Source organism: Mobula birostris, chromosome 32 (genome assembly GCF_030028105.1).
Source record: "Mobula birostris isolate sMobBir1 chromosome 32, sMobBir1.hap1, whole genome shotgun sequence".
NCBI lineage: Eukaryota > Metazoa > Chordata > Chondrichthyes > Myliobatiformes > Myliobatidae > Mobula > Mobula birostris.
In genome coordinates, this window is record NC_092401.1 from 24,046,211 (window position 1) to 24,062,345 (window position 16,135).

The 16,135-nt window shown below is 44.8% G+C and overlaps 1 protein-coding gene across 1 annotated transcript in view; it reads right to left on the reverse strand.

Moving 5' to 3' along the window:
- The window catches only part of LOC140191082 (E3 ubiquitin-protein ligase Rnf220-like), a 44,113-nt gene that overhangs the window by 13,370 nt on the left and 14,608 nt on the right, over positions 1–16,135 (reverse strand). The window contains exons 4-9 of the mRNA XM_072248157.1: positions 7,945–8,071; positions 6,227–6,275; positions 5,210–5,278; positions 3,520–3,562; positions 2,599–2,688; positions 796–842 (exon numbers count right to left, since the gene is read on the reverse strand). Of these exons, the coding sequence (XP_072104258.1) occupies positions 796–842; positions 2,599–2,688; positions 3,520–3,562; positions 5,210–5,278; positions 6,227–6,275; positions 7,945–8,071 (425 nt within the window). The remainder of the gene's footprint in view (positions 1–795; positions 843–2,598; positions 2,689–3,519; positions 3,563–5,209; positions 5,279–6,226; positions 6,276–7,944; positions 8,072–16,135) is intronic.

Sequence of the window (16,135 nt, forward strand, 5' to 3'; positions counted from 1 at the left end):
CCGATATGACACACAGGTCTATAGGGTAATTGGCCCCTGTACGTTGTACATTGCCCCCTGCATGTGGCTGAGAGGTAGAATCTAGAGGGGTGGGGAATGATTTACTGGGAGTGTGAGGAGAATACATAGTTGGATTATACTGTGCAGGATTAGTGTAACTGGGAGGTTGATGTTCAGAACAGACTCGATGGACCAATGGTTCTGTTTCAGTACTCTTTCTGCCCATGACTGTAAGAGAACTTAGATTACTGAGCATGGTACTGTTGTAGTTTATTTATTTATTGCTTTTACTGTAGAGATACAATGTGTTAAAAGGCACGCCTTGCCCGATGAGCATACACCATCCAATTACACCCATATTAACCTACCAGCTCATACACCTATGGAATGTGGGTGGAATCCAGATCACCCAGAGGAAAGACATGCAGTCACAGGGAGAACACACAACGTGGGCTTCCTCTGGGTGCGGAGGAATTGAATCTGGGTCGCTGATGCTTCAATAGCATTACGCCAACCACCACTCTATCGTGCCAGCCTAAATCTGATGGGAATGTGAGAAGAATTAAAAGATTGGATGATATAGGATTAATGTAAGTGGGTGGTCAATGGTCAGCACAGACTTGGTGGCCCGAAGGGCCTGTTTCTATCTACACCTCTAAGAGAACAAGGATTAGTGAGTCTTGTGATGCTTCAGTTTGAAGGGTGATAGAGATTAAATCTAGATGTTATGTTTCTACAGATCTAGAAACTGTTCATCGGCTACCATTCTCCCTCCCTCCAGTCAGTCACAGGTACCTGCTCCTCGTCTGAAGCTCTGGTTCGCTTGCACCTCTTCGCTCTGGCTGAAAGATGAAGAAAACATCAGATGAGGAGCCAAACTGAGACAAAACATAAAAAGGGTTGTTGAATTAGGGTGGTTTCCTGTAGTTTAACTTTCATATGTTTGCTTATGTTTTTATATAATCACCTAGATATATGTAATTATTCTGTGAATGTTGCCTGACCTTCCAAACTCCTCCAGCATTTTGTGTGTGCTACTAATTGAAGTGTTTTGAACTAATTTAACCACCAGGTATGGATTCCGATAATCTGAGCAGACTGTTTACAAATTCTGAAGAAAGGTCCTGGACATAAAGCTCTTCTTCTCTCTCCACAGATGCTGCCTGATCTGTCGGCTATGTTTTCCCAGCATTTTCCATTTCTATTTCAGTTTCTTTTTAATTTTTATTCTGATGAGCTACCAATTCAAAATGAAAAGCAGTGTCAGTTTTCATTGGGAAATTTCAAAGCAATAGTCTATTTTTTTTCTCTGAAATTTGAAGGAATACTGAAGCCACTCTAGTTCTGCCAACTTTTGGTGTTAAGTGTTGAAAAGGCAGTTTTGCAGAGTTCAGAAAGATGAAGCCAAGGGAAAGGAGTAGGGAGGGATCCAACCTGCCTGCCTCAGGCCCATGGGTAATCCCTCAAGCCTCAGCTCTGAGCTTGTATGTGTGCAGATGTGTTCTTTAACAACTGAGCTCAGAGGTCATAGCTCTACCACCCCTGTCAGGTTCACAGCCTTTGGTTCCGATTCCAGAGCTCTCAGCTAGTTTGTTCTAGGATAGCTGATCACTCAGTTGATTCCTTGTGACTTGCACACAGACTGAATAAGTCGTCATTGATTAAACCTTTTCAATTCTTCCCCTCTACCATCAGATTCCTGAATGGACAATGAACCAAAACATGAACATTACCTCAGGAATTTTGTTCTCTTTTTACCCTTAATTTATTGTTTAATATATTTCTTTTTGTAATTTATAGCATTTTTAATGTATCACACTGTACTGCTGCTGCAAAACAACAAATTTCACAATACGTCAGTGATAATAAACCTGATTCTGATTCTGATTCAATTTGATCATCATAAACATTGGAGATTCATTAATGTCATAGCTGGGTATACAGGAGAGCTGTCAGTGCCGAGCAATTTAATTGCACAGATAAATATCACTTCAGCTTATCAAACAAAAACTTGCTCCTTGCCGTCTAAGCAGAAGGCATAAAAGTAATGAAACCGATCAGTGCTCAGTCAATTTCTGTATAACTAGGTGCAGGTTTCATGAACCCCCTTTGTCAATAATGCATCTGTATTTCAATGTTAGAACATAGAATATTATGGCACAGTGCAGGCCCTTTGGTCTTGAGCTGACCTTTTAACCTACTCGAAGATCAATCTAAGTCTTCCCTTCCACATAACCCTTTTTTTTTTCTATCACCCATGAGCTTATCTAAGAGTTTCTTAAATGCCTCTAATGTATCTACTTCTACCATTATCCCTGGCAGCTCACTGTCATTGACTGTTTTTGACACTAGCTGGAAGTTTGCCACATTGAACCCAACGTTGACATTCATTTTGTGAATCCTATCTTGAGACATATTGTCTGGGCCAGCATCCATGTCCTTTTTTAAGACTGTCGAAAGCATTTAAAAGTGAAACTTTTCAGAAGGGTAACATTATCAGACTGAGCTAGGGGTAAATTGAATGTCAACTTTGTTATAAGAAAAGCATACAGAGCTTTAAACTGTTTCACCAGACTATCCATTCTTAGGACAACCCACCTCTGCAGGCATCTTGATCTGTGACTGCATCTCCAACTTGCAAAGAGTTTGGGTTACAAATGGTTCTCAGGGGTAGAACTCTACTGTAACCTGGGAAGGACCAAGTGTCATAGAGTCATAGAACACCCGAGCACAAAAAAGACCTTTCAGCCCATCTAGTCAATGCTAAACTATTAATCTGGCTAGTCCCATTGACCTATAGTAGGGCCATACCTCTCCGTATCCCTCCTAGCCATGTTCCTATCTAAATTTCTCTTAAATGTTGGAATCAAACCCAAATCCACCACTTCCACTAGCAGCTTGCTCCACACTTTCACCATCCTCTGAGTGAAGAAGTTCCCCCACATGTTCCCCTTAAACATATCACCTTTCATCCTTAACCTATGACATCTAGTTCTAGTCTCACCCATCACCAAGTTGGAAAAGCCTGCTTGCATTAACCTTGTCTATACTCCTCATAATTTTATATATGTCTATCAAACCTCCCCTCATTCTCCAACGCTCTAGGGAACGAAGTTCTAACCTGTTCAACCTTTCCTTATAACTCAGGTCCTTAAGTCCTGGCAAAATACTTGTTAAATTTTCTCTGCACTCTTTCAATCTTATAGAAATCTTTCCTGTGGGTAGGTGACTAGAACTACACACAATACTCCAAGTTAAGCCTCACCAACGTTTTATACAACTTCAACATTAACATCCGAACTTTTGTATTCAACGCTTTGATTTATGAAGGCCAATGTGCCAAAAGCTCTCTTTACAATCCTACCTACCTGTGAGCCACTTTCAAGGAATTATGGATCTGTATTCCCAAATCCCCCTGTTCCATCAGTAGACATCTGGACTTATGTACTGCCAGAACCCAAAACCTAGGAGCAGTTCTAGTGTCCCAGTTTGGTCTTCAACATTGTTTTAAAGACTCACCATTCAGCCGGCTCTCTCGGTTAATCTTCACTTGCTGGAAAGTCTGTGGGGAAACAGAAAATGGGATTGCGTTGGTTATTCCGCCTTGACAAATGTATGGTTCACCTCTGTGCTTCATGTCACAGCAGCTACATGGAAGAACATTTTATAAAGACGGAATTGAAGGAAGGGCTTTTAACAGTGTACACTCAGTGGCCATTTCATTAGAAACACCTGTACACCTGTTCATTAATGCAAATATTCAATCAGCCAATCATGTGGCAGCAACTCAATACATAAAAGCATGCAAACATGGTCAAGAGGTTCAGTTGTTGTTCAGACAAATATCAGAATGGGGAAGAAATGTAATCTAAGTGACTCTGACCGTGGAATGATTGTTGGTGCCAGATGGGGTGGTTTGAGTATCTCAGAAACTGCTGATCTCCTCGGATTTTCATTCACAACATTCTCTGGAGTTCACAGAGAATGGTGAGAAAAACAAAAAGGCATTCAGTGAGCTGAGGTTCTATAGACAAAAGCTCCTTGTTAATGAGAGAGGTCAGAGGAGAATGGTCAGACTGGTTCAGGCTGACAGAAGGGCGACAGTAACTCAAATAACCACGCTTTGTAACAGTGGTGGGTAGAAGAGCATCTCTGAACACACAACACATTGAACTTGAAGTGGATGGGCGACAGCAGCAGAAGACCATTAACATGCACTCAGCGGCCATTTTATTAGGTACAGGAGCTATCTCATAAAATGGCCACTGAATGTACATTTCTTTGCTTAATGCCAATTGTATCACCTTAACTGCACCTTGTAGGGTGAGATTAGTACCCAGAATGCTATAGGCAGCGCAATAACGTTGCTGCTAGAGCCACTGCTTCACGGTGCCAGGGGTTCAATGCTGAGCTTGGGCACTGCCAGTACATAGTTTGCACATTCGCTCAGTGAATGTGTGCATTTCCTCCGAGTGCTCTGGTTTCCTCCCATTTCCCAAAAGCCTACGGGTTGCTGGGTTAATTGACCATTGTAAATTGCCCCGAGCGGGTAGAGTGGTAGAATCTGAGGAGAGGAGACTAGAATGTAAGGAGAATTACAAAAATGGGCTGAATGGTCTGTTTCTGTGCTGTATCTCCTCATAACAATGGAAGAGTCGTGATGTAGAGGGGCCAAAAAGCACGTTCAGTCAGGAACTGCTTTATCAGCGACATTCTGTAGCCACTAGAGTTTAGAAGAATGAGGGGGATCTCATTTAAACCTATCAAATAGTGAAAGGCCTTGAAAGAGTGGATGTGGAGAGGATGATTCCTACAGTCTAGGACCAGAGGGCGCAGCCTCAGAATACAATGACATCACTTCAAAACAGAGACAAAGAAGAATTTCTTTAGCCAGAGGTTGGTGAATCTGTGGAATTCATTGCCACAGACGGCCATAGAGCAGAAGTCATTTGGTAGAGTTAAAGCGGAGGTTGGTAGGTTCTTCATTAGTCAGGGCATGAAAGTTTAAAGGGAGAAGGCAGAAGAATGGGGTTGAGTGGGATAATAAGCCAGCTGTGATGGAATGGCAGAGAGACTCAATGGCCCGAGTGGCCTAATTCTGCTGCTATGTCTTACAGATTTTTAGGGTGGGGTGGAGGAAAGGAGGGCTAAGTAACTCGCTGTCGGATAGAGTGCATCGCTCCTTATTACAGCTCAAAACGTGCCTCACCTGTTGCCTTTCATCATTAGACAGAGGGGATCCACTGGGCGTTTCCACTTCCTCCTTGATAGAAGGTGACTGGAAGGAGACAACGTGCTAGGTTAATGAGGCCAGATCCTGGGGACTCCTGACTTTCCAAACTCATCACATTGCATGGATCCCAAATTGGATCAAACCAGCCAAGTTCTGGGTTTTCAATGGGTAGCTCTCTCACTGGCACTTTAGATTTGTCCAAGGATTTCACAATTCCCTGTAATCTGTTTGGTCACCATGAGTACTCAAAGTATTTTCTTCAGTACAGGAGTTTTGCCCCAAAACAGAATAAGGAATAGAAAAAGAGAGAAGCGGGGGGATGGAGAAGAAACTACCAGAAGTTATAGAAATCAGTGTTCATGCCATTCAGATGGAGACTGCCCAGTCAGAATAAATACTGGGTAACATGATCTGACTTCATGGAGATAGTCAGCGTTACACTCAGTATCACTTCACGGTTTGCTAAGGCAGGACTGCCAACACTGGCCCTTGGAGCAATGGTTTAGAAACTGTTCACTGCCGCTGAAGAGACACGTGTAGTCCTGGGCCAGGGACACACATGAGCTCTCAGGACTTAACCTGCTCCTGGACTGAAAATGCTTAACACTGACAGGAGTTCAGCAGACAGGGCCGTGGCGTTATAATTTCACCCTGGGAGGCTGCAGAACCTCATGGAAGGTGGGAAGAAGATTGCAGGGTGGCAGAGTAGTATGATAGTGTAGGGGTTAGCGCAATCGCTTTGCAACACTAGCTGTCAATCCCTACAGTCGTCCGTGAGGAGACTGTACATTCACACTGTGACCGCGTGAATCTCCTCTGGGTGCTCCGGTGAGCGGGTTATTGACACGCGATGTTGGCTCCGGAAGCGTGACAACATTTGCAGGCTTCCCCCACGCACATCCTCGGTCTGTGTTGGTGTTTGCCGCTAAACAATAAATTTCACTTTATGTTTTGATAGGCATGTGTCCAAAAAAAGATCATCTCTATCTTTACCGGTTCTGGCTGGAGGACTGCATTTTCATCCGGAAACTCTTCCTGACAGCTGGAAGGAACAAGACCAGGTTAGTCGTTCAAAGCCAAATAATTCACTGGATTTCAGGGATAATCTGGAGAATTAAATCTGAGCTTTCGGCTCCACCACAAGTCTGGAAAAGACCATTTGATCACTTTGTACTACAATAGATTTTGTATTTTATTTTTAAGGACACAAGTTTAAGGTGCTGGGGAGCAGGTACAGAGGAGATGTCAGGAGTAAGTTTTTTTACACAGAGAGCGGTGAGTGCCTGGAATGGGCTGCCGGCAACAGTGGTGGAGGCGGATACAACAGGGTCTTTTAAGAGACTTTTGGATAGGTACACGGAGCTTAGTAAAATAGAGGGCTATGGGTAAGCCTAGTAATTTCTAAGGTAGGGACATGTTCGGCACAACTTTGTGGGACAAAGGGCCTGTATTGTGCTGCAGGTTTTCTATGTTTCCATACTTGAATTGTAGGTTTATCTTGTATAGTTTGGTATAATTTAAGAATAAAGCACTGACAACAATGTTATGGCAAACTAATTAAATTAGAAATTAAAAGCCTACTAATCTTGTCCTTTCTACCTACACTTCCATATCCCCCCATTCTCTGGGCATACCTGCTTTTGCTGCTGTTTGTGCAAAGGGAGGCGGGGGCTTCAGGGCTTCTTGTTTGGTGGGTGTCTGTGAAGAGTATGAATTTCAGCTTGTATACTGTATGCATACTCTGATATGAAAATAAACCTACGAACCTTATGTCTTTCTTGTGAACATTCTGCCTGTGATGACATTGTAAGTAAGGTTTTCATTGCACCTGTGCATAAATGTACTTGTGCATCTGACAGTAAACTTGACCTTGATTTTGAATAAAATCCAGGATAGATCAAGGCCCTTTACTGTGGCTTAGCTCTATTCTTCTCAACCACATTATTGCTCTTCCGTAGGGAGCTCTTGTACCCTGTCTGCAATGGGTCATGTCCTTTGTCATATACAGGCAAAGTTTCCTGTAGTTAGAGGGTACTCCCCTTTGCACTGTAGAAGGGATACTGGGGAAGGGTAAGAAATGGATTATTGTGTTCTTGGAGTTGGATCAGGAAATAATAGTTATAGAAAGTTCTTTGGAAGCAAAATGTACATGTCCCTTCCTTTCCAGTCTTGATGAGGGTTCTCGGCCTGAAACGTCAACTGTTTATTCCCCTGCATAGATGCTGCCTGAGCTGCTGAGTTCCTCCAGCATTTTGTGTGTGATGCTTGTGGTTACGGCCACTTTATTAGGTGTTCATAACAAAGAAATGACAATTAGCTAACTCACTCTACTGTAAGAAAGACCAAAGAAAGAAAAGACAAAGAGCAAAAAACTTGTGGCTGTCTTTCTACTGAAAACTAGCTCAAACAGGAGAGATAAGAAAAAATTTTGATAAGAACAGCCAACACGCCAGTTTGATTTCTTGCACAGCACAGGTTGCAAAGAAACTACAAAACATACAGAACAGTGATAACACAAATTACTGAAAATCCACTAAACATTACAGGCAAGCAGGTGATTATACAAATATAAAAGCAAGCGTAAAGGAAGTTAAACTACAAGAAAAATGACAAATTTGACAATGACTAATCTAATGCTGGAGATGTGGGAATGGGAATAGGGAGGGAAGAGGGAGAATAAAGAGTCTTAACCCACTGCCAATGATACAGACCTGGGATTCAGGGCAGATAGTCTCTCCAGTTCCTGCTGTAGGTGCTGCTGAACATCCCCTTGCTTCAACTCCTCCTGACACAGAGGGCATCGCAGAAACACACAGGTGTCATGTGCGGTCTTAACATCTGCAGAAGACACACAGACACTGACTGTGAGCCCGGCCCTTCAAATCCAACCTAACTCTATCCTGATGAAGGGTCTCGGCCCAAAATGTCAACTGTTTATTCCTCTCCATAAATGCTGCCTGACCTGCTGAGTTCCTCCAACATTTTATATGTGTTACTCTGGATTTTCAGCACCTGCAGAATCTCTTGTGTTTTCAGTTTTGTTTTTCTTATTGCTCTATTTCTGTTGTTTCTTGTAAAATTTGTGTTGGCGCGTGGTCAAGTGGTTAAGGCGTCCGTCTAGTGATCTGAAGGTCACTAGTTCAAGCCTTGGCTGAGGCAGCATGTTGTGTCCTTAAGCAAGGCACTTAACCACACATTGCTCTGTGATGACACTGGTGCCAAGCTGTATGGGTCCTAATACCCTTCCCTTGGACAACATCGGTGGTGTGGAGAGGGGAGACTTGCAGCATGGGCAACTGCCAGTCTTCCATATAACCTTGCCCAGGCCTACGCCCTGGAAACTTTCCAAGGCGCAAATCCATGGTCTCACGAGACTAACGGATGCCTATTATGTTTAATTTATGTTTTTCATTGCACATGAGACAATAAGCTCAATTTGACTTTAAATTTTATGCCCTGTTCCTACTCTCCCACCTCCTATGTAATAACGTCATCCCTTCAAAAATACTTTTCCTAAAGTATAAAGCACTTCTGGACACATTGATGCTATAGATATGCAAATTGTCATAACCTGCTCTCTGCCTCACAGCTTGGCCTGGCACATTAGTGTAACACACTATTATAGCACCAGCAACCCAATCACCAGATGCGCCACAGAAAGCATCCAATCCAGATGCACCACGGAAAGCGTTCAATCCAGACGCACCACAGAAAGCGTCCAATCCGGACGCACCACGGAAAGCGTCCAATCCGGACGCACCACGGAAAGCGTCCAATCCGGACGCACCACGGAAAGCATCCAATCCAGACGCACCACGGAAAGCATCCAATCCAGACGCACCACAGAAAGCGTCCAATCCAGACGCACCACAGAAAGCGTCCAATCCGGACGCACCACAGAAAGCATCCAATCCGGACGCACCACGGAAAGCATCCAATCCGGACGCACCACGGAAAGCATCCAATCCGGACGCACCACGGAAAGCATCCAATCCGGACGCACCACGGAAAGCATCCAATCCAGATGCATCACAGCTCGGTGTGGTGACTGCAAGAATGTGCAGAGAGTTGTGAGTGTAACCCACTCCATCACACAACCATCCTCCCCTCCACTGACTCCATCTACATTTCCTGTCAGAAAGGAGCCTAAATCCTTACTTACAGCAGACCACTCGCAGACAGCACTTCAAAGATGTACGGGGTCTTTCTTCTTTGTATATTAAATTTAAAATGGCTTCTTTGTTATGTTATACTTGGGAATGCTTCTTTGTTATGTTAAATGCTGAGAGAGTCTGTAGCTAGACAGTTGCTTGTGTTAGTACAGATAGCAGGGTGCTATTAGCCAGTGGGTGGTCATGTATCGTTTCGTTTTCGGATGATAATGCTGTCTCATATGATGGGGACGGGGTTTTGATGGGAAGTCGGAGGAGAGACAGGGAGGACGGCGGACGGGGTTTTTGGGGGGGAGTCGGAGGAGAGACGGGGAGGACGGCGGACAGGGTTTTTTGTGGGGGGGAGTCGGAGGAGAGACGGGGAGGACGGCGGACGGGGTTTTTGTTAGGGGGGAGTCGGAGGAGAGACGGGGAGGACAGCGGATGGGGTTTTTTGTGGGGTGGAGTTGGAGGAGAGACAGGGAGGACGGAGGAGAGTCGGGGAGTCGGAGGAGAGACGGGGATTTCTGGCGGGGAGTCGGAGGAGAGACAGGGAGTCAGAGGAGAGATGGGGAGGACGGTGGATGGGGTTTTTGACGGGGAGTCAGAGGGGAGACAGGGAGTCGGAGGGGAGACGGGGAGTCGGGGGAGAGACAGGGAGTCGGAGGAGAGACAGGGAGTCAGAGGAGAGACGGGGAGGACGGTGGACGGGGTTTTTGACGGGGAGTCGGAGGGGAGACGGGGAGTCGGAGGGGAGGCAGGGAGTCGGGGGAGAGACGGGGAGGACGGTGGAGAGACGGGGAGACGGAGGAGAGACAGGGAGTCGGAGTAGAGACGGGGAGTCGGAGGAGAGATGGGGAGGACAGCGGACGGGGTTTTTTGTGGAGTGGAGTAGGAGGGGAGATGGGGAGGTCGGAGGAGAGACGGGGAGTAGGAGGAGAGACGGGGAGGACGGCGGATGTGCGGAGAGGCTCCGGTCGATCACTCCGGGTGGTCTCGAGCCGTGAGTCGACAGGATCCGGGTGGTCGGCAGGAATCAATTGAGCTCCAACGGTTGCGCGCGAAGAACTTGGACTTTGATAAGTCTTGGCGCCTTTTTTCATTACTTCCTTTTCTGTATCTAATTTATATTAATGTCATAGAATTAGTAATATCTATAAAGTGTACTTGGTAAAACGTACTGGGTGTGCTGGCTGATGATTGATGTTTGGCATTGATTCGTGCAGCAACCGACTCCGTGGGAAGCATTGAGGCAGGTGCTGGGTGGGATTTCCCCCAGACATATACGAGCCAATATAACTGAGCGTTACAAAGATTAAAAAGAGTCGCCTGATTTGTCACATGTACATCAAAACCATCAAGACATACAGTGAAATGGGTCATTTGCATCAACGACCAACACAGTCCGAGGATTGTGTTGGGGGCAGCCCGCAATGTTGCCATGGCGCTGACACAGCATGCCCACCTAACCCTGACCCATGTGTCCGTAGAATGTGGGAGGAAACCCACGGGAGAGCATTCAGCCTCCTTCTAGACGACGGTGGGAAGTGAACCGCCATCACTGTAAAACACTGCACTAACTGTTACACTACCACGGGGCTGAATCTGGGAGAGAGGGGAAATCGAGTTGACGTTCTGCGCAGGAGGTTGGTCCCTTATTAAAGGGTTAATGTTGTTTTCACAGACAGGGCCCAGAATCATATAGCAGCAGAGTGGTTAATTTAAGGAGGCCAGGAAATTTTATCTGGAGATGTGTGTTTAAATCCCACCCCAGCATCCAGGGAATTTGAGTAATTAAATAAACCGAAACAGAAAGCTGTTATCACTCATTCTAACCATGCAAATAACAGACTGTCATAAAACCCCATCTGTTTCTACAACGCCCTTACCCAGTCTGGCCAGTAAATGATTGCAGACCCAGAGCAGTGTAACTTCCCCCTTAATTCAATTCCAAGCCAACAAAGGTGGCATGGTATTATAACATCATTACAGCACCCAGTAACAAGGGTTCAATTCCCATAAGTGCCTGTAAGGAGTTTGTACATTCTTCCATGACTGAATGGGTTTCCTCCAGGTGCTCCAGTTGCCTCCCATATTCCAAAGATGTACAGGTTAGTAGATTAATTGGGCACATACTGTAGGTGTAATTAGACGGCATGGGCTGTGATGGGTATTCTCTGTCTAGGGCCCAAGGAGCCTTTTTGCCAAGCTCTGCTTTCTAACACAGCAGAGATCAAAAAGTTGTTTCTGAGTAAGTTCAACTGCCAGCCACTATTCTTTGTTCAGCTTCCTGTCATAAACAAGAACCAATCTTCAATTCTTAATGTAAATTGCAAGCAATAATCAGTTTGAAGTTAAAAGGACAGCTTTGCAAACAAGTAACACTGTCTAGAGAGCACAGACTGCTGGCCCACACATGAGGCTGGCTGCTGAAGAGACGCAGTGTAAAACAATGGGATTATGTTAATTGGCCTGTATCAAACCAGAGAGATCTGGCTAAATTGTTTAGTTCAAGGAAGCTTGCAGTCCAGCTTGATACTATCACTTAGCAAATCAAATGGCTAATCTATCAGCAGTTGGGAGATTTGTGTACTCAGAGAGCAGTCTTCACAGCATTAATTTTGGGTGTCTAGGATCTCTGTCCATAGACTTTAAGTCCATCGGTGTGAATTTCCCAGTAAAGGTACCTGAAAAATATCACGCAAACACGAGGAATTCTGCAGACGCTGGAAGTTCAAGCAACACACATCAGAGTTGCTGGTGAATGCAGCGGGCCAGGCAGCATCTCTAGGAAGAGGTACAGTCAACATTTCGAGGTCTCGGCCCGAAACGTCGACTGTACCTCTCCCTAGAGATGCTGCCTGGCTTGCTGAAAAATATCACTTGTGCGTAAAGTCACCAAGTAACCAAAAAAGTATAAATATAATAGAGCAGTGAGACTTGTTAGGCGTCATCAAGGAATGATAAGGAGAATGACAGAAAGATGGGGTGACTAGAATCCATCCTCTGCCTTCGATTTCTGCAATGGACAACTCATTCGTCTGCAACTCAGTGTGTGTGTTTTAGCTTATAGGAATTGTACTTGTGTTTTGGAAATCCTTTGTGTTTTAAAAATCATTTGTAATTAGATAGAAATCCTCTGTGAGTTTAAAAAGTGTTTTGAGTACTTTATCTAAATTTAAACATTTTTCACTAAAAGTAAATGAACTGTGTTTAAACTACTTTGCCAGCTACAAGTACTTCCTCCTTGGTAGGGAGGGGGGACCCATCACTGAAATAATGGGTATTGGCTGCTAAACTCACTGTGGAGGGTAAACAGGGAAGTGAACTGGCCTTTGAAGAGAAGGTGTAACCTCTCTTTAGTGAGGGTTCCCGTAGCTATCTATATCGGATAAGGTTTAAGATCTTCGTTTGAGTTCAGAAATTTGCAGAGAGTAAACCCGATACCATCACATAGCTCGTTGAGCCAGAAGGCCATGCTGTATCTCTAAATAAAATTACCTCTATGAATGGACAACGTTTATTGGTTCATGTTCCAAATCAGACATTTTGGCACATAATCTTGACGCAGAACTGAAGGAGTGCTATACTGTTGCTGCCTTGCAGGTCAGATCTAGATAAAGTGTAATATGGTGTGAAAAATCCAGCAACTCTCTTTTGAAGATTGGTGATCTTTCCTCAGAATCCAACAAAATATTTAACTCCCACAACACTATAACTGAATGAGAATGCCTGGTTACTTTCCTTTTGTTGTTTGAGGGATCTAACTGAATGCAAATTGGTAGCCGCAGTTCAAAAAATCCTTTACTGCAAATCGTGTGTTTGCGAATGCCATGATACTTCTCCTTTTCATAGAGTGATACTTCTCCCTTTCATAGAGTCACAGCACACAAACAGGAGCCTCTAACGTAACTGGTCCATGGCGACCAAGATGCCTAACAACCAAAATGGCCTTCCAGTCCTGGTAACGTTCTTCTGAGTCTTTTCTGCACATTTTCCAGCAGCTGGGCAACCAGAATTGCAGATGATATATCAAATGTGGTCTCACAACAATTTGTATGGTTCAGGATTTCAAGTTTATTTATCACATATACATTGGAACATACAGAGGATTGCATTGTTCGCAGTGTTACATACCTCAAGGAGATCTGTGATTTTTTTTTGGGAGAATGACGTAATGGTCTTTTGGAGGTCACCTGATATAATTTTCCCGCCGATGTGAGGTCACGTGATGACATGTGCACCACGGGTATATAAAGGAAGACCTCCGATGACGCAGTTAGTTTTTAGTTTTTAGTTTTCCAGCTAGAACGTTGATGTGTCTCCGTTTCTGTTGCGTATTTGTTTTTATGACGCAGTTTCATTTTTAAAACGGAGTGTTATGTTCTGTTGCAAGGTACAATAGTGCTGGACTGGAAATTTTTGCTAGGTGTGTTGACGTACCTTATTCCAGCAGTAGAAGGGAGAGTGAAGACTCTATCGAAGTACAGAACCCGAAAGGTTGAGAGGAGTCGGCATCATTCTGCAGTTTAACAAAGGATCGACCTTATTGAGTCTTCGTTGAAGGAGTAGTGACCTGCATCGAAGATAACTCTTGCCAAAAGAAAAAGGAGTTCATGCAAGGTACTCTCTAGAATTTAAGGTCAGTTGTTTTAGACAGAACCAGCAGGAAAGTCACGTCTATGAAGAAATCCTTCTCCAGAGAAGTCTCTCCCAATTGAACGTATAAATCTGTTGGACTTTCGAATTTACCATTTTAAGAACTATATCTGACTTACCGCTTTAGGAACTGTTTTCGCATTTAACGCTTTAAGAACCAGTGCCGAGTGACGATTTGTTGAACAGCTGCATAGCGGTTAACTTCTGGTTAAGGTTTTCGTTTGTTTTTTTTTATTGTTTATCCATGTTTAATAAATGTTTGGTTGTTTTATATAACCTGTCTCGATTGGTATTCATTGTTGCCGGTTACGTAACAGCATTAACAACCAGCACATCTAAAGGTGTGCTGGGGGAAGCCTGCAAGAGTCATCACACATCCCAGCACAACATGGTGTGCCCACAATGGTTGGCAGAACAACACAGGACACAACAAGCAATGATATAACAACAGAAAGACAAGTCCTGTCCTTCCCTCCCATCCACACTCCTACACAGTCCTTTAACCACAGGACAGGCCTCTATCCTCTGACAGACTCAGATTCAAACTGCAGACTTCCCCAGCAGACTCACAGACCCGGCTCTGGCCAACCGGCCTCGACTTCCAGAGTACCGATTCGACCCTCGGGCCTCATCCTCAACATGAGTCCCAGGACATGTCGATCCCCGAACACTAGGCCTCAAACTCCCGACTCCGCGATGATGCGGCGCTGAACACTAGGGTCTCAAACTCTAGCCTCACCAATTCACGAACCCAGGAGAATTTTGCAACACATTCCTCCTGCCCACACGGAAATCTGCCTCTGTAACCCACCAACATCTCGCCGACGAGGCCCTTGTCCACATTTTGCTGATGTGACATTTAGCATCCGACCACGGACGTCCCACGTCCATGTCTCTGGCCCTCGAACGCAGCAGAGACTTACGTTCTGGCCTGACCTCTAATTCCCCAATCCAATGACTTTAGATTAGGTCAAAAGGTCGGTACAGCATTGTGGGCCCAAGGGCCTGTGCTCTACTGTAATGTTCTATGTTCTTAACAGACACAAAATGCTGGAGGAACTCAGCAGGTCAGGCAGCATCTATACAGAGAAATAAACAATCGATGTTTCAGGCCTAGAGCCTTCATCAGGATTGTTTGTTTCCCTTCACAGACGCTGCCTGACCCGCTGAGTTCCTCGGTGCTTTATGCATTTCTACAAACTCCAGCATCTGCCACCTTCTTCTGACGGCAGAGAGAATGATGTTTCCATGTTTCCGTGGTGATGTTGTCAATTATCTGGGCATGTTTGATGTAGCTGCTTAGATTTGAAAGAATACTCACAAAGGATTTGTTTGACAACAGCTGGGTCTGCTTCAAGAGATACACACATTCCACGTATTCTACAGTTCCTTCCCTTCCTCGCCAACCGCGGCCCCCCCTCTCTGTCCCACAACTCCCTGCCCCGCACTGGACCTGTGTGAAATCAGTCAGCCCATCTGGTGTTTAGCTGCTGTCAGAACCTCTGCGGAGGAGAAAGGGATTTGAATGGGCATTAGAGAGACAGCTGCTTGCATTACAATAACTACCATTTGAAAGGATTTCCTTCAATAGGTCACCAGAACCTCTTTGCTTTTAAATGACCTTAATTAGTCACAGATCATTGACTTCTGCTTAGAGACATGTTAAATCTGCAAGATATATACCCAGGGATTAATCACACAGCACTCTGAGCTACCTCCCACAAGGTTTAACTGTTCTAATGCCTTCCAATCTCTCCTTCCTTAAACTGCTCATACCCAGGGTTTTTACTTGTATTTCCCAACTTCCTTCATTAAACAGGCATCACAATCCTATCCCAAATCTTCAACTTCCTCCTTTAACTCCACCACACTCCCAGTTTGTTTTGTTTCTCTGTCAATCATGTAGGTGCCAAGAACGCGCACCGACGCATCGGCTGTCTCAGGAGGCTTGCTCCTATCGACCCGCACCAATTTTTATCACGGCAATGCAGGCCAGGTGCACCGCGGCTTGGTACGGTAACTGCTCTGCCCAGTGTTACAGGCAACCGTAGAGTGTTGTGGACAGAGCTCAGCACGTCGAAATCGGCATCCC